This window comes from Pararge aegeria, chromosome 25 (genome assembly GCF_905163445.1).
Source record: "Pararge aegeria chromosome 25, ilParAegt1.1, whole genome shotgun sequence".
In the NCBI taxonomy this organism is placed as follows: domain Eukaryota; kingdom Metazoa; phylum Arthropoda; class Insecta; order Lepidoptera; family Nymphalidae; genus Pararge; species Pararge aegeria.
The window spans coordinates 8,906,483-8,926,277 of record NC_053204.1 but is presented as its reverse complement, the minus strand read 5'-3'; the positions used below and the strand labels follow the sequence as shown (position 1 = coordinate 8,926,277).

At 37.6% G+C, this 19,795-nt stretch overlaps 1 protein-coding gene and 1 non-coding gene across 11 annotated transcripts in view; one reads left to right on the top strand and one right to left on the bottom strand.

Annotated features, from left to right (window-relative positions):
• Positions 1-19,795, bottom strand: part of LOC120634781 — an 82,557-nt gene that overhangs the window by 21,904 nt on the left and 40,858 nt on the right. For all 10 annotated transcript variants that reach the window (XR_005659255.1, XM_039905558.1, XM_039905561.1 and 7 more), the window contains exons 3-5: positions 12,937-13,029; positions 4,992-5,095; positions 230-379 (exon numbers count right to left, since the gene is read on the bottom strand). Coding sequence is in view for 9 of the 10 variants with exons in the window: in XM_039905558.1 (XP_039761492.1) it covers positions 230-379; positions 4,992-5,095; positions 12,937-13,029 (347 nt within the window). In the remaining variant the exon portion in view is untranslated. The remainder of the gene's footprint in view (positions 1-229; positions 380-4,991; positions 5,096-12,936; positions 13,030-19,795) is intronic.
• Trnac-gca lies at positions 6,041-6,112 on the top strand. The gene has a single exon. It is a non-coding gene; the product is annotated as a tRNA-Cys (tRNA).

The following is a 19,795-nucleotide window of genomic DNA, read 5'->3' as shown; positions in this document are numbered from 1 at the left end:
CACGCCTGTACCATCGAAAAGGTATATTCAATTCAGTATATCGGAGTTCTACCAAATTTTCTATTAAAGTTAAATGAAAAATGAGTCCGCCTTTTGTGAACCTTTTTTTTTTGGTTGTGATAAATAAATAAATAAAGTTGTAGCACAATTCATTTATAAAAAAAAATATTTTATTTTCTAGTTTGTATTCATGGCAACGGTGATAGCCAAAGTGGGAGCGTTGGAATACCTTATGAGCTGTTGCAGTTCGGACTCGTCAGCGTTGGGCCTCAGTGGTCCAACGGGCGCGAGGGCCACCTTGACATCCGGCCAGCCGTCACACTTCAGCTCGCCAGTCAACTTGTCCGTTATGCAGACCACGTGGAGACGGGCGCGGAATCTGGAAACCAAATTTTACATCATCTTCATTTTTGGGCCTTCAACAGCCCACTTTATTTTAATACATATATAGACAAGTGCTTGACTGCAATCACACCTGATGTTAAGTGATGATGCAGCCTAAGATTGGGCGCGCTTGCCTAGACGATGCCTGTTCACTCTTGATTCGAAGGTACCCAGATTATAGGTATCGGGGAAGACGGAAGATGGGAAGGCATTCCAGGCCTTTGCGGTGCGGATCAGATAGGAAGAAGCAAAAAGCTTCGTACGTGCTGATTTCAATTACGTAACGGTGCAGGTTCTTTCGGTACCTCCCAGTTCGATGGTAGAAAGGAGATGGTTTAACTGCTGAACTGGACCGGCAACCAGTTCAAACCGGAACACAGCAAGGCACATATAAGCATGGTCGCGCTAGATCCCCGATACCAAGCTTACTGTTAAAGCTTGACATATTAACACTCCCATCATTATATATTTATGAGGTAGTCTTTTTTAAGTTAGTATAAAAACAATAATAAATAAATAAATAATAAATAAATATCCTACGACAATACACACATCGCCACCTAGCCCCAAAGTAAGCGTAGCTTGTGTTATGGGTACTAAAGATGACTGATGAATATTTTAATGAATTATATATACATAAATACTTAGAAAATACATATAAACACCCAGACACTGAAAAACACTTATGCTCATCACACAAACATTTTCCAGTTGTGGGAATCGAACCCACGGCCTTGGACTCAGAAAGCAGGGTCGCTGCCCACTGCGCCAGTCGGCCGTTAACATTGTTAACGGAATTTGAAAATAAACGTCATACAAATAGATCAAGATTCCCCGCACATAAAACCGTTCTCTATAACAATAAGTAGTTTTTATAATGGCGATAAAAATATTCAATAAATTACCTGACGAAATGAAGCCACTAATAAATGTCAAAATGTTTAAAAGATAAATTATTTCAATATTTAAATAGACATTCTTTTTATACTATTGATGAATATTTAAAATGACATTCGTTAGTACATGTAAACTTAATTGTGATTTTTTTTTTTTAATTTTACTTCTTTATTTGCAAAATACACGTTTTAAAGCTGTTACATATTTAAAAAGGTTTTAGGTTACAGTGTATTGCATGCAAATAATGCAACAAATGTTGTTGTAAAAAATCTATAACAGTATAAAAGTTCTTATTGTTTGAGTTCAGATCAAAATACAGTTGGTCAACACCCCTCTTCCTGCGGTACGAGGCAATTAATTTGGTTTAATTTTTCTTGTTTATTTGTTTATTAATTGTATTGCATTATTTCATAATTGTAATTAATATTATTACATTACAGAAAAATCCTATTATAATATCAAGGATTACTTAAAAGATAAAAAAGCTTGGGTGTGAATTTCTCTAGCTTCATAGCTTAATATAAATTCACTGTGAGACGGTGATAACAAAAAAAAATTACCCGGCTAAGTTTGTTGTGGGCTCTTCTTAGACCAGGGCGCGTTTGGAACCCTCGTAGCTTTAGGTTTAAGTTTGCGAACGAAGTTATCACCATCCCTTACAGTTAAAAATTCAAATTCAAATTCAAATTCATTTATTTCAAGTAGGCCTACTTTATAAGCACTTTTGAAACGTCAAGTATGCATGTTTGTGTGTCTCTACCACCGGTTCGGAAAGCAGATTCTACCGAGAAGAGCCGGCAAGAAACTCAGTAGTTGCTCTTTTCCAACATCAACATTTACAATCATTTTGCTATCTTGCGGGAGATGAGAGCGAGGCTGGCTGCTTCCATTCTACCTTGTCATTGAGGAATTCATCAAATGTATAGTAACCTCGCTGTACTAGATGCGTTTTTACACATTTTTTAAATGTATGCATTGGTAGGTCAAGAATTTCCTTAGGAATCATGTTGTAAAAGCGTATACTCAACCCCACAAAGGAGTTCTGCACCTTTCGCTGACGATATGCAGATATCACTAATTTATGACCGTTTCTGGTAAGTCGATTGTTAATTTCAGCTTTTGATTTATAAAGAGTAATATTTTGCCTCACAAAGACTATATTATTATAAATGTATTGCGAAGCTACTGTAAGAATACCTATTTGTTTAAATTTTTCACGAAGCGATTCGCGTGATCCAAGTTTATATATTGATCGTACGGCTCTTTTCTGTAGTATAAATATACTTTCAATATCTGCAGCTTTTCCCCACAGCAAGATCCCATAGGACATAATACTGTGAAAGTATGCGAAATAAACAAGCCTAGCTGTTTCAACATCGGAAAGCTGTCTAATTTTCCTGATTGTTATGTAAACGTATATGTATGAACGCTTAATAAGTGCCTATGTAAGGCCGACATGAATAAATAAAATTTGAATTTGAATTTGAATTATTGTAATTGCCAATATCTTAATTGTACCTAGTAGTAAAATCAAACAAAATTTAAATACTACCCTGACCACAATTTGCATACCAATTTGGCGTGATACAGTTAAGATCTGCATATTTTCTTCTGTAACACCTATTTACCTGTATCAGAAAATAAATAAAATTGAATTGAATTCAACTGTCTCCTTTAAATAAAATACGGCCGACTGGCGCAATGGACCGACCGACCCTACTTTCTGAGTCCTAGGCCGTGGGTTCTATTCCCACAACTGGAAAATGTTTGTGCGATGAACATGATTGTTTTTCAGTGTCTGGGTGTTTATCTGCATATTATGAGTATTGATGTGTATTATATTCATAAAAAAAAAAAATTCAACAGCTATCTTAGTACCCATAACACAAGCTACGCTTACTTTGGGGCTAGATGGCGATGGGTGTACTGTCGTAGTATATTTATTTGTTTATTTATTTAAATAAAATTTTTTAGGAGTCTCCTAACTGACTGCAATAAATTACTATGCGAGTTCCTCCAGTTTTCTCAAAGAATGTAACTGACTACCTATTTGATGTAATTTTTATTTAATTTATCTACGAGTTTGTTTCTTTTTATTATTGTTACCATTTTTATTAGTATTCCTCTCTTTTCTTTTTTTACCAAAGTCAAAAATACCTTTATTAAAGTATATAGGTCCATAGGTGGCACTTTTGATGCGTATACGAGAATTACACGGTAGTGATATGATGGCGATAACCACATTCGTAAACTTAAAACTAAAGCTACGAGGGTTCCAAACGCGTCCTGGTCTAAGATGCCCACAACAAACTTAGCCGGGTGTTTTTTTTTTGTTATCTCCATCTCACATTGTCATTTAAAATTATTAGAAGAGCAACCTGGTTAGAGCAATCATTCACACCCAAGCTTTTTTGTCGATTACGTAGTCCTTTACTATAATAGGACTTTTCTATAAGCTTACGTTTAATACAAACTTTGATCTTTTTAAGAGACATCTCCAAGATGTCAATGGGTAATTTATTGTAGAATTATTGTAGAATATTTTAGATTTAAAAAAAACATAAGTCATAAGTCATCATCATCATCAAATCGACTTACTGACGTCCAGTGGCGTGAATATCATACATGCACTTAAGCACTGCATACCCAAATTATTTTATATTGCTCGTATTGGAGGGGAATATTTCTATTTTACGCTATATATCTGCTTTATGCATACCCTGGCCGAAGACCCTGTGCACGCCACTGCTGACGTCCACTGCTGGACATAGGTCTTTTGTAGGGAGTTCCAAACTCCACGATTCTGGGCCGCTTGTATCCAGCGGCTCCCCGCGACTAGCTTGATGTCATCTGTCCACCTGGCTGGGGGTCGACCCTGCGTTTACCGGTGCGGGGATGCCACTCTAACACCTTGGAACCCCAACGTCCATCGGTTCTCCGAACTATGTGCCCCGCCCATTGCCACTTCAGCTTCGCGACTCGCTGAGCTATGTCGGTAACTCTAGTTCTTCTACGGATCTCCTCATTTCTGAATTGATCACGTAGAGATACTTCTAACATGGCTATTTCATATGTATAATGAGAATAATAATGTAATTAATTTAGTATATTGATTTTTATCAATAGTATAGTATAGTATTTGACGACAATCATGCCCGTTAGAAAGCAATGATGAGGTCTAGGTTGGAGCACGCTTGCCTAGAAAAAGCCTATTCACTCTTGCCTTGAAGGTACTCAAATTATACGTGGCAGGAATCACAGTTGCCGGGAGGGCGTTCCACATCTTAGCGGCACGTTGATATTGGATAGAAACAGGCGTTACTTTGCAGAAATCCATAATATATTATGTAAATTAAGCTTAATTTGCTATACTAATGCTTAAGCAAACAACAATCTTAACACTTCTTGTCTTAACAATTATTCATTGTAAAGTGAACATCTCCTGAGGATGCTCCGGTTTCGGAGGGAAACGTGCGAAGAGGGTACAGTGGCGACGATCTGTTTGGTGTGGAGTATACGGAATGAAGAAATTATAAATAACACCATACAGATTCTCCTGCTGTTCGCGGAGTATAGCAAATTAAGCTTAATTTACATAATAAATTTAGTATGATGAGTAAACGAATTAATTTATTGATAAATAATAAATAATAATGGTGGTAAAAGTACCGACAGAGTTACCGAGTTAAGTGGCACAAATAAACACTCACCTGTTAACATTAACCCTGTAATGTGACACCTCCACCTTCTCCCCGCGCTGGCTGAAAGCTTTCAACTGGAACGCTGGAGTAGCCTCGCAGTCACAGGTTATGGTCTGAAACACAGACATTGCCGGATCAATAAATCGCAGTAATGATATATCCGCTGTGGTGACGGCAGATGAAATGAAAATGTATTTGTTCACATAAAACAATAGAAGTTAAGGCGGAGAACTTAAAACCTGTGCCAAAAGATCTCGCACTTCCATTATAAAACAAATTTTTATTTCAATTTATTCATATAATTCTGACATGCGAGTAAAACATGCAGTGTGAGTGCGATTTTGTTATGTACGTGTACTTGTGTGTGTGTGTGTGTGTGTGTGTGTGTGTGATCGTGCTTGCTTCGTGCGCTTGTATGAGTCAGATTAGAATACAGTAGTCACCAACCCGTGGATATCGTACGAGGCGACTCAGGGATTATAACGGCGAACGGCAGGGTGTATACGTATCTCGCGACAGGCTTGCGACAGGCGTAAATCTTGCGATCACTGATGTTAAACGTCCCTTTTTTTTATTTTGGGGATTGGTAGGCGATTGAGACGCTCTTGGGAACATTATGGAAAACTCTGAGGAATGCACGTTTCCTCACAATGTTTTCCTTCACCGATGACTTTATTCAATATTACTCTGAAAATCATGCGTGCCGCGCATCGTACTGGATTTCCTCGAAGTGAGACTGAAGGTAGTGTCCAATTATTGGAGTAAACTTTACTAAGTGGCCAGTTTCTGCTATCTGCATTTTTATGTTATTTATCGAACCAGTTTTATATAATAGCCACATTCGATTTATGAATTTCTGCGTCCCGTGGGCGCTTACCTTTAAACATGTCAACACGACAAAGAAAACGTGAGCAAACAAAAATCAACCCTAACTCCAAGAAGTAAATTCCAATATAGCACATAACATACAGTTCTGTATTTGGTCTTACATCCCACGCATCCTTTTTCGAAGGCATCTATATGTAACATGAAACTAATTTTAGTTGAAACCGATATCAGGGGATATAGCTCAGTGGTAGAGCAATCGACTGCAGATCGATAGGTCCCTGGTTCAAATCCGGGTGTCCCCTATAGCGGTTTTTTTTTTATGTAACTTTTATTGCAATACCCATCAAAAATCCTGGTCTCGTATCATATATATACAAAATATATAAAAATCGTAATTTGCAAGTCCTCATTCAATAATTCTTTATTCACGGACATTCATTGTCATCAGTCAGTGACGGTCATAACTAAATTCCTTAACTTAAAACGAATGCTTCGAGGGTCTACATCACTTAAAGCAATATTAATTTATGATTGTTGAAGTTATGTTTAAGAATTATAATCCTTATTTTTAGGACGTCAAGGTAGGTATTTCATCTGAAGTGCCATCATCATCATCATTTCAATCTCTCTCTTCGATATCTCATATCCTGGACATAGATCTTTTACAGAGAGTTCCAAAATCCACGGTTCTGGGCCGCTTGTTTCATGCTCGGATGGGCGTATTTCGGGAAATTTCGTGACGTATTTTTTATAGACCTACGATAAATTCAAATTCAAAATTTCTTTATTCATGTAGGTCTATCACAGGCACTTATGAAGCGTTCATACATATATGTGTAACTTAAACCTAAAGCTACGAGGGTTCCAAACGCGCCCTGGTCTAAGAAGAGCCCAGAACAAACTTAGCCGGGTAATCTTTTTTTGTTATCACCATCTCACAGTAAGTTAATATCAAGCTATGAAGATAGAGCAATTCACACCCAAGCTTTTTTTATGGTTTAAGTAATCCTGAACATTAAACTAGGATTTTTCTGAAGACTTACGTTTTCTTCTCAAAGATTTTATTCGGTAATTTGTTATAAATTAATATACAATTGCCCTTGAAAGAATTAGCAATTTTGTGTAGTCAAGTAAACTGCACAACGAGTTTATTTTTGCTTCTAATATTTTTATAATACTAGTAGTTTATATAAAAGGTAAGCTTAAAGAAAAATCCTATTATAATTTTGAGGATTAGGAAAGGATAGAAAAAGCTTGGGTGTGAATTTCTCAAGCTTCATAGCTTAATACAAATTTACTGTGAGATGGTGATAACAAAAAAAAAAATTAACCCGGCTAAGTTTGTTGTGGGTTCTTCTTAGACCAGGGCGCGTTTGGAAACCTCGTAGCTTTAGGTTTAAGTTGGCGAACGAAGTTATCACCATCCTCTTACAATAACGTAAATATGTATGTATGAACGCTTCATAAGTGCCTGTGATAGGACTACAGGAATGAAGAAGTTTTTAATTTGAATTTAAATTGATATTGCTACAGTCCATTTTCTTTATAATGTAAGGAACTCAAAGTGCTGCGGTGTCTATAAACCTGAGGCGTAGGTTTAGCCTGATGTGCCTGGAAGTACAACAGCAACCACGCCCTTCAGACTGGAACACAACAATGCTGCTTGGCGGCAGAATAAACATGGCAGTACTACTACAAATTCAGTATTACTATTGTACTACTATCTCGAGAGTCTACATATATCCTTCAAGGACCCTCATGGCGCAGGGGTGTGATATGTGGTCTCATAAGTGGGCGGTCCCTGGTACAATAACCGGCGGAGTAAAATTTAGAAATTTATAATTTCAAATTTTTCTGTAGGGATTTCCACTCGCTGTGACCTGAAACTCGTTTTATGTCGTCGGTACATTTATAAATACCATATGTACGCAAAACTGAAAAGTAGTCTAGTTTCAGCATTTGTAGAAAGGAGAGTTTTTATAATCCAACTTTTCGTACCTAATTTCCCACGGGGACGAAACTAAATTTGGAGTTACTACGTTTTTTCATAAAATGCAATTTCACATCATACTTACTGCCTTCTCGAAACTTCAAAACATGCAAAATTTATTTACTAATGTAGAACCTATTTTGTTTTAAGCAATACAAATAACACTTGCTTCAACGGTGAAAGAAAACATCGTGAGGAAACCTCCTGCATGCCTGAGAGTTCTCGGTTATGTTGGAGTCCGCACCGCACTGGAACAGCGTGGTGGGCCTCAACTCCTTCTCAGTGTAGGAGGAGACCCGTGCCCTAAGGTGGACCGGTATTGGGTTGATATGAAGATGCCGTCTATGCAGTGAAGAACGCCACATGACGGACATAGAAACTGCTAAGTTAGTCTATTTTAGCTACTTTCACAGCATTATGTCATATGGAATTTTACTATGGGGTAATGCTGCTGATATTGACACTATTTTCGTGCTGCAGAAGAGGGCTGTTCGTGCGATCTATAAAATGGGTCCGAGCGAGTCATCGAGAGATAAATTTAAAGATGTAAGCCAATACACATTTGAAAATTTAATGTATGTTCACAAAAATATAACTAAATTTAAGAGAAAATGTGAAAATAAACTTGCAGTGCAATATACAATTTTACAATAAACTACCAGTTGATATCTTGGAGATGTCTCTGAAAAAGTTCAAAGTTTGTATTAAACGTATACTTATAGAAAAGTCCTATTATAGTTTTAAGAACTACGTCAACGATAAAAATGCTTGGGTGTTAATTATTGCTCTAATCAGGTTGCTTCTTTAATAGTTTTAAATGACAATGTGAGATGGTGATAATAAAAAACTAAATAACAACCGGCTAAGTTGCGGGCTTCTTCTTAGACCAGGGCGCGTTTGGAACCCTCGTAGCTTTAGTTTTAAGTTGACGAATTTAGTTATCGCCATCAACTCGCTTCTATGTCATATTTTACATGTAATGTACGCATCAAAAGTGCCATCTATATGCCTATGTGAATAAAGAAATATTTGACTTTGACTTTGACTTTGACTTTGATGCAGGACTTCTTGATAAGCATTTTTGTAACGACAAGTCTGTAAGCTTGCAGTGACTCTACCACCGGTTTGGGAGGCAGATTGTATCGAGAAGAAGCCGGCAAGAAACTATAATTGCTCGTTTCCATCAACAATTCACAATTTAAGCTGACAGAAGCTGACGCACGATAATCTCGCGCAGGAGAGAAAAATGAATATTTTGGTGTCCTGCGCGAGATGTCAGCTTCCAAACAACCGTGTTATTAAGAAATTTATCTCTTCTATAGCATTCTTTGACGTCTTTTTTGACGACCTCTCTGGCGCAACGGTGAGCACTGTGAATTTAAGTAGGAGGTCCCTGGTTCGATTCTCGGCAGGGGCAGTTTGGGAATGCATAATTTCTGAATTTTCTATGGTCTGGTCTGGTGGGAGGACAACCGACAAAGACTTGCCGCTAAGCGATTTAGTGTTCCGGTCCGAAGTCGCGTAGAAACTTAGAAAGCTATTAAAAAAATGTTTCGTTTTAGATAGATAGATAGATAGATAAAGTCTTTATTGCACAAATTAAAAGCGAAAACAAGAAATAACAAAACAATAAAAAATATATATATAAGATGCGCAAAGGCGGTCTTATCGCTTTAAGCGATCTCCTCCAGACAACCCTTTATGGTAGAGAATTAGGTTAGGGAAAACGGGATAGTGCAACCAGTGATACAATTAAGTTAAATACATATAATTATATATATATATATATATTATCGTTTTAATCGATTCCAAAGTACTCTGAGTGAAATTCAAACTCTTTTAGCGAACGAACTGTAAAATCTAGCGAATGAGTCAATTGTAGTAAATTGTCTAGATTGCCCAATAACTGCATGTGGCCAGCAATGCAATAAAACGTGATTGTCACATTATCATGTACTTATTAGGTTTTATGCAATCCTGGTAACATTATTTATATAGCGTTAAGTAAAATGAAATCTGACAATTATATTAGTTCTAAATATACTACGACAATACACATTTCACCATCTAGTTCCATAGTAAGCGTAGCTTATGCTATGGGTACTAAGATGACTGATGAATATTTTATGAATCATCATTTTTGTTTTATTCCGCTACAAGTTAGCCCTTGACAGCAATTTCACCTGGTTGTAGGCAATGATGCATTCTAAGATGGTAACGGGCTCACCTGTTAAGGAGTACGGAAGTACTTATTGGAAAATGAGCAACTTCTGCACTACTGCTGGCTTCTTCTTGCTAGTGTCACTACAAACAAAGATCTTGACGTTTCAAACGTGCTTTTATTATTAGGCCTACTTGAAATATATGAAACTTGCTGTGACTAGTGACTTCGCCGCGTTTGGTTTTTTTTTTTAACCATATTTTCAGTTGTAGGTACTTGTAAAAAATAATCGGGTGTAGTTTTTAAAAATAACTTTTTCAATGAGTTATACAACAAATAATAACTGTTTTGTTTAGGTGTACTCCTCACGTATTTTCCTCACTCCTAAAAAACCTTTACAATATATTATAATTTTGTTGAATAAAAAAAAAATTTTTTTTTTTAAATATATTTTCGTTATTATGACTTCTGACTTTGATTTACGCTGACGTACACTGTAACTTGCCAGACTGTAGTTAGTAGTCACACTACCGGAAGCGTTAATAGTGAATTAACCGAATGTTGCTAGTAATCTAATAAAACAGTCATTGTCATATTGTTATGTACCTACTTCTGTGTATGTTACGTAATCAAGGACAAAATCCTAGGTTTTTTTTCTTTTTTTTAATCTTTATCACCAACCGATTACCTATCTCAGGTCTCCTCTCAGAATAATAAATAAATATACTACGACAATACACACATCGCCATCTAGCCCCAAAGTAAGCGTAGCTTGTGTTATGGGTACTAAGATGACTGATGAATATTTTTATGAATAATATACATAAATACTTATAATATATAGATAAACACCCAGAAACTGAAAACATTCATATTCATCACACAAACATTGTCCAGTTGTTTAGGCCAGAAGGGTTTAGGCCGCAGTCCACCACGCTGGCCCAGTGTGGATTGGTGGACTTCACACACCGTTGAGAACGCTATGTAGAACTCTCAGGCATGCAGGTATCCTCACGTTGTTTTCCTTCACCGTTTAAAGCTTTAAAGCAAGTGATATTTAAATTGCTTAAATAAAAAAAAAATGTCTTTAATTTAAACTAGGTATTAATTAAAAACAGTGTTACAGCTATTAACACCCACCGCTGGTTTAGCTTGAATATACAACTAACGGCGGCGTGACGGCTGTGAGATTAAGTAGGAGGTACCGGGTTCGATTCCCGCCAGGGGCAATTTGGGTCTGGTCTAGTGGGCTTTGGCCGTCGCTAGTTGAAACCCTACCGACAAAGACGTGCCGCTAAGCGATTTAGTGTTTCGGTGCGATGTCGCAAAGAAACCGATTCGGTATGGTTAGCATACTCTCTAACAGGTTAGCCCGCTACCATCTTAGACTGCATCATTACCAACCGCCAGGTGAGATTGCAGTCAAGGGCTAACTTGTACTGTAATAAAAAAATTGCACTCCGGGAGTGCCGGCAGAAGTGAAAACTTGATTATTAATTAACGTTGAGCATGTTTGATATTTTGGAATAGTTAGGGAATAATTTTGCACCAATTGCTTTATAAGTATAAAAGTACTATCATTTATGTGGTAGAATACAATATTCATTTATTGCGCTATCGTACACAAACATGACAATTTATATTACATTAAAAATTTAACACTTTAAAACTATTACAATTATTTTACATTAAAAAGTTTATCTCTCCGAAAAATCAACTTTCATCTTACGCTTTTTCGATCAGGTCACGTGTCCTGACGCGAGTTTAAGATTTTATACCCATTACAGAAAAAGTGCTCAACGCCGCTCAAGAAGTTTTCACTTCAAAAATAAAAAATAACTAATATGCGTGTTTGTGAATGGGTACGTGTGTGTGTAATGTGTATGTGTAAATATTTGACTTTGACTTTGACTCTAGTTCTCATAATCTTTATCTTTATATATATATTTCTTGTGTGCGTGTGTATGTCACTGAACTCCTCCTAAACGGCTGGACCGATTTGAATTAATTTTTCGGTATGCGTTTGGGTGGCACCCTGGATGGTTTAGATTCACAAATCAGCCCGACAGATGGCGCTGGGGTCAGCTAGTATATATATATATATATATAAATATATATTTCTTGTGTGCGTGTGTATGTCACTGACCTCCTCCTAAACGGCTGGGCCAATTTGAATGTTTTTTTTTGTATGCGTTTGGGTGGCACCCTGGATGGTTTAGATTCAGAAATCAGCCCGACTGATGGCGCTGGGGTCCGCTTGTAAATTATAAATATACAGATAAACACTGAGACAATGGGAAACATTCATGTTCATCACACAAACATTTTCCAGTTGTGGGAATCGAACGCACGGCCTTGGACTCAAAAAGAAAGGTCGCTGCAAACTGCGCTATGTTCATGAGACACAGTATGGTGACAGCGGACAGACAGACGGACGGACAGCGGAGTCATAGTATCAGCGTTTTAGGTACGGGACCCTTAACAAAAGACAAGAGGAATAGGCTGATGATATATTTTAAACGTACATTGGCATTGATGGGATGGTCACTGTATTCTATTTTGTTTATTTCGTATTCTACATATTTTTGAGAGTTCTTTTATTTTTTTTTAATTTAGTATTTATAGTAGCGCATTTGTATGTTTATATGTTTGTATATATGTATGGAATATATTTTAAATTTTTGTACATATCTTTGATATGTTATGTTTAATATGTACCTACTATGTTTTATGTTTATTTAATGTTAATTTAGTTTAAAATCCTAATATTTCACTAATGTTTGTTGTACCACCTACTAATTTCGTATAGCATTTTCTTTTTTCATGCCTTTGGTTGCCTGGAAGAGATTGCTATTTAGCGATAAGGCCGCCAAATTGTACGTTCTACCTTATTGTGCTGTTGTATTTGTATCTCTGTAAATTTTCTCTGTGGTGTACAATAAAAGTGTATTCATTAAAACGTGCTAAGAACTCACCACGTCATCCTTTGTATCGCACTCGCAGAAAACGTTGGACAGGTTGGGGGGATGACTGTCCAACGCTCGCACCAACTCCACGCCGATGCCTTGCTGGAACAATTACAACGATAAATTAACTACCTTAGTAATAAATTTCAATATTGGAATTTAATTTGCTAAAATCAAAGAAAAATATGAAGAAGTAATTCAAAATTCTCGGAATTTCATGATACATATACAAATAAATAAATAAAATTAACTTAATGTGCTTAAATCCGCGAAAAGCTACAGACAAGTAAAACATACTTCTCTGAATTCCATGATATATCTACAAATGAATAAATAAAATGTACTTAATTTACAAAAATCCGCGAAAACTACAAAGAAGTAAAACATATTTCTCGGAATTCCATGATAGGTGTATCTAGAGATAAATAAATAAAAATGAAACTTAAATTGCTAAAATCCGCGACAAAAACGAAAATCCGTATGGTGCAATTTACGTTTCTACATACACCAAACGGATCCTCCAAAATGTAACACGCGCACCTGTCTCCGCTCCCCTCGTCCGGGGAAGCACCTACTGTTGCCATGCTTATTTCTGCCGCTAAGCAGTATTGCTGAGTTCAAGTCTGAAAGGCGTGGTTGCTGGTGTAATTACAGGCATATGTGGCTTAACACCTACTCCTCAAATTGTTGGACACAGGGCGGCATGTTGCAGGACATACTCCTTGCATCCACTTTGAAGTGTTGCTCTATTCATAGAGGACGGTCCTCAATTATTACTATTAAAAAAAAATTGGTTGTCTGTAAAGTCGGCTTACTGACGATAGTTGAACGTGACAACGTCGTAAGAAAATACTGATGGAATGGTTGCATTTATGGCTTGTTTGATAGATATTATCGTTGCTATAAACAATTGACACCACATTCACTTTTCACTGCACTTCATCCTTGCCGAAAACATGTAAATGTATTATTGTATAGAAGCTGTCCACGCGGACGCATCGCTTACTCAAGTAGGAGAGAGACAGATGTCGAACGCGGAGGCCGACTGTGCCTCTTTGTCGCTCGTTCCGCGCTCTCGATTGCACTTCATGCCTTGAATGGAACGCCTCAGATCGAGGTAACGCCGCATATGTTATTTGTCACTTCAAAAAAACGCCGTCCCAGACAAAAAAACGATAACAAACATAATAGGCGAGGCACAGACAAGTAAATATCTAGCCAATAACCTCTGAGTTGGCAGGTTTAGTGATAAAACCCGCTATTTTGGCATGGCGCCATAGACTCCCATTGTAAAGGGAAGATATGCCCGATCGATAGCGGTCGAAAAGAGAGCATCGAACAACTTCATTAGTCAAAAACAACGTTGAGCACTTTATTATAAAAATACCTGGATGGAATAAAAAAAATCATCTGGACTCGAACCGGGGTCTTCTGGTTTCGGAACCGCCCCATATCCCACCTGAGCTAAGTTTTTCATTCCATGAAAACAGGGATAAAACGAATCCCCCTGCACGCTTCAGAAAAATCGTTGCGAGCCGTTTCAGGGATTCAGATTAAATATATATTATACATAAGAATTGCTCGTTTCGAAACTATCTATAGCTAATTTATTGCTTTGTATCTCAGGAACCATAGTTAAACATCCTAACCACTAGACAACTGTCCTGTCATTTGTCCCCTCCTTTTTTTTTGATATTTATTTAAACGACAATACTATAATTTACTATAACAATACACACATCGCCACCTAGCCCTAAAGTAAGCGTAGCTTGTGTTATGGGTACTAAGATGACTGATCTTTATGACTAACTAGCAGACCCTCGCGACTTCGTCCGCGTATTAGTCAATCGAGTAGTTAGAATACATGTGATGCTAACATCGTAATCATCGCGGCTAGCTATGTACCTACTATTATTTTACGTGGTATACTGAGTTAGTAAGCTGCTAAAGTTTGTCTGGGTGGATGTATAGATCTTTCGCATTCATAATATTAAGTAGTATGGTACGAATGTATTCGATCGTTGTCCCATATGCCTTCCTACTTGCTGTCATTTGTGAATAGCTATGTCCTTTATCTCCGACAATATTTATCAGATCTTCATTAAAATTAGACACTACATGTTTTATATTATACACTTCAAAATAAAAAAAAATTGGTTGCCTGTAAAGTCGGTATACGGGCGAAAGTTTTACGTGACAACGACTTTGAGTGGTAAAATAATTTTAATGTGAATATTCATTCGTATAGTAGGAAGAAGGATGAAATAATAGTAACAATTTAAAACATTTATTTATACAAAGAATTATATTTAAAACATTAATTTATACAAAGAATCTCGCACTGAATTTCATATTAACAAAATTTTATTTTTACCTTTACACATACATACGTATTTATATACAAATATACATACAATAACTTGCAATACATTTGCGTACAATGAAACAGCGTTTACTACAAAGGGACGCGTGCCTTTCACTTTTTATGTCTGTCTCCCTCGCTCTTAGGCGGGCTAACCATGCCCAAGTGGAAGGGACGCGTGCCTCTCACTCGCTCTCATTGTGAGCGCATAACGTGAGCGGAGCGTAACGCAGTTTCTTGAAGTGTCACCCGGCAAACCAATTTATAAGACGTTGTCACGTCAAAATAATTATTATAATCGGTTCAAATTTAACTGAGCTATGAAGAAAAATTGATAAAATTTTTCAACCCGTTTCCCGGAGGAAACATTGTTTATCGGGATAAAAGGTATCCAATATGTTGACCCGGAATATCAGCTACCACTATACCAAATTTTATTTAAATCCGTTCAGTAGTTTTCGCGTGATGCCCTGACAGACAGAGAGACAGACAGACAGACAAAAACTAAATAAAAATCTGTTTTGGACTCAGACTCATTATAAAGCATCCGTAGTATCAGCAGTATACTTATAATATACAGATAAACACCCAGACACTCAAAAACATTCATGTTCATCACAGAAACATTTTTCTGTTATGGGAATCGGTCCCACGGCCTTGGACTCAGAAACTGCCTCAGAAGGGTCGCTGCCCACTGCGCCAATCGACCATCAAACTTAGGCAGTGTTAATCAGTTAGGCAGTCAGTCTCCTAGGGGGTATAACGTTACCCCCTTTCCAAAATACAGGATAATAGGACCACTCTAGTACCTAAGCTAGTTTTCCTAAGAGGTTACGTTCTCGCGGGTGACGTCACGGTCCACGGATGACGTCACAAGTGACGCAGCGCGCCTAAAATACCGCGAGTGTATTAGTAGCTGAACATAAATAACATTGCTACTCATAAAACCGAGGCCGACCGACGCCGGGTAACAGCGTCGGGCACATTCATAAATTCAAAATTGAAAATTTATTTATTTCAAGTAGTGACTCATTTGCCGGTTCGGAAGGCAGAATCTACCGAGAAGAATTGTCAAGAAACTCAGCAGTTGCTCTTTTCCAACATTAGCAATTTGCAATTTAACATTCAATTTCGTATCTTGTGAATGATGATGCGGCGGGGCAATGATAGCCTGGAAAAAATTATAGTTACGGGCAACACCGAAGGTAAAAGACCTAGAGGCAAGTCCCCCAACAAGATGGGCAGACCACATTAAAAAATCAAAGTCGTGCCGCTTCTATCAAATCACCAAAATGGCTTCCAACAGAAGCCGATGGAGACAGTTTACCAGCGCGAAGTTAAGATCTCACCAGGAACCAGAGAGAGAGAGAGATGGATGGAAGCGGAGCCGGATGCTTCCAAGCAACCTTTTCATTAAGAAATTCATCAATCGTAATAAAATAATATAATACGCATTGATAGGTCCAAAATAAACTTAGAAATCATGTCATAAAAGGATATACTCAATCCCAAAAATGATTTCTGTATCTTTCCCGGACGACGTACACAGAGCACTAATTAATATCCATTTCGAGTCGGTTGTTTATATCCACTTTTCGTTTATAGATAAGATATTCAATATGTCATCATCGTGCTCATCATATCCACCCATTACCGGCCCACTACTGGGCACGCTGGCAACATTATGGAGAACTCTAGACATAATGAGAACATAAGACAGTCGATGTCACTGGGCATATTTAAAAATGCTGTTAGGGCTCATTATCTCGCTCAGTAAAGACGACTATTATTATTTATTTATCTACTCTAACTCATATTTAAGTATTTATGGTATGTTAAAATATGTACTAGTATATTTATTTTTTATATTTATCAATAGTATTGTTGTATTTGTTTAGTCTGGTTTATGTATTAGTATGTGTGTACTAAATAGTGTACCCCACTTATTCGTTTTTCTTTTTAGTTTTCCTAATCCTAAGGTTGCCTGGCAGAGATCGCTACTTAGCGATAAGGCCGCCTTTTGTATCCTGCTTCATTCTTCATTTGTTTGTTGTTTTTTTTCTCGTTTTTCTGAGTGGTGTTCAAATAAAGAGTATAAATAAAAATAAATAAAAAAACTCTCAACCATAAACCCTCGAGTGATATTTTAATAGCTTAAACCGCACATAACTTAAAAAAGTTAAGAGGTGCGTGCTGGGATTCCAATTCGGCCCCCCGAAAGTGTAGCCGAAGTCCTACCCAGGGCACGCGTCATTCAATATGTTATAACAAACAAATACAAATCACAGCTAAAGCATCTTAATGCATTTGGCAGAACTCCATCAGAAATTCGGAACAATGGAAAAATAGTATAGCCGTTAGTTCGGGGAAAAACTTGCGTTTTAGAGACCCCATAAAGTCTAGAACACTCGACATCCATTTCCCTTTGTGTACCCACAAGTACTAACCTATTTTAAGGTTTAAGACCCAAGAAGTGTCTTGTTCGGTCTTTCGATTGCATACAAATCGAAGTTAACTTACACGCGATCGGATAAACGTAGGTACAAAATTCCACACTAGGCAAATTCCCAACTGAGGCGAATCCCGCCCGGAAACGTATAATCGTAAGCGATTTACAACGATTCGCTCGCTCGCTTAGTTTCATCAACATCATCATCATTTCAACCAATTGACGTCCACTGCTGGACATAAGTCTTTTGCAGGCAGTTCCACAACTCACGGTCCGCTTGCCTCCAGCGACTCGCCTGATGTCATCTGTCCACCTCGTTGGGGGCCGAACTACGCTGCGCTTACCGGTGCGGGGTCGCCATTCCAGCACCTTAAGACCCCAGCGTCCATCGGTTCTCCGAGCTATGGGCCCTGCCCATTGCCACTTCAGCTTCGTGACTCGCTGAGCTATGTCGACTTACAAGAAATGGTCATAAATTAGTGTCATCTGCATATCGTCTGCGAAAGGTACAGAAGTCATTTGTGGGATTGAGTGTGTGGCTTTTATAATATGATTCCTAAGGCGATTTTGGACCTCTCAATGCATAAGTTTAAAGAACTTGTTAAAACACATTTATTACAGCGAGGTTACTAAAAAATTTATGAATTTCTTAATGACAAGGTTGCTTGGAAGCATCCGGCTACGCTTTCAGCTCTGCAAATTTAAACTGTAATTTGTTGATGTTGGAAAAGAGCAACTGCTGAGTTTCTTGCCGGCGTTTTCTCGGTAGAATCTGCCTTCCGAACCGGTAGTAGAGTCACTACAAACGGACAGACTTGACGTTTCAAAAGTGCTTATATTAGGCTTACTAATGAATGAATAAATTAATTTTGAATTTGAATTATGTCGGTAACTATAGTTCTTCTACGGATCTCCTCATTTCTGATTTGATCACGCAGAGATAGGCCAAGCATTGCTCTCTCCATCGCCCGCTAAGTGACTCTGAGCCTTCTCATGAGGCCCATCGCTTAGGTTCACGTCGTACCAAAGCAATCAAATTGACGCCGCGGGTGGATAAGTAATGTAGTAGCGCAGCGAGTGTAAACTATTTTCATACGGTCCAAATAAACCGTAGATATTTCTGTAACATGATAAAACTTGCGTTGCGTTAGTGATTATAACAGTTCAACTTTCCTTCCGGGACCTGATTCTCCATTACCTACGTCCTTAGTGTAACTCACTCTTAGCCACATAAATGTGACGTAATAATAGACATGACTTATGAGTTTCGGAAGTATCTACTATATCCAATAATATTTCATTTTTGCAGAAAATATAAATTGAAAATTATATTTTTACAAAAACGTGCGTGTAGGTTCTTCTGTATACCAGTAAGGCTTGTCTTTTTTTAATGTGAGTTGTGTCAATAGATTCGTCTTAGTCATGAGAGTTAAAATTTAAATAAACAAACAAAAACGTATGTGTACTTATGTACACGCTTTAGAAGTTATACTTCTTTCGTAACAAGATAAAAATATTTTCAAAACTTTTGTCTTACGCCTTATTCTACGTTGGTAGAGAAAACAACACTAGCAATAGAAAAAAGGTAATATATTGATAGTTTTCATAACGCATTATCTAGTTATCTCTCACTGAACATAAAATTTTCAGTTTATTGTACCACTTGAATCAATTAAATCACCGGAATGAGGCCGCAGACTTTCACAATTGCAAGTGTACATTGCCTAACCTAATAACTAACTTCACATCAATGTACCGGCCCACTACAGAGCACGGGTCTCCTCCCACAATGAGAAGGGGTTAAGGCCGCAGTCCACCACGCTGGCCCGGTGCGGATTGGTGGAATCCACACACCTTTGAGAACATTATGTAGAACTCTCAGGCATGCAGGTTTCCTCACGATTTTTTCCTTCACCGTTGAAGCAAGTGATATTTTAATTACTTAAAACGCACATAACTTAGAAAAGTTAGAGGTGCGTGCTGGGATTCGAACTCGGCAACCCGAAAGTGAAGTCGAGCTCCAACGTAATGTGCTGTCACACGATTAAAATTGAAGC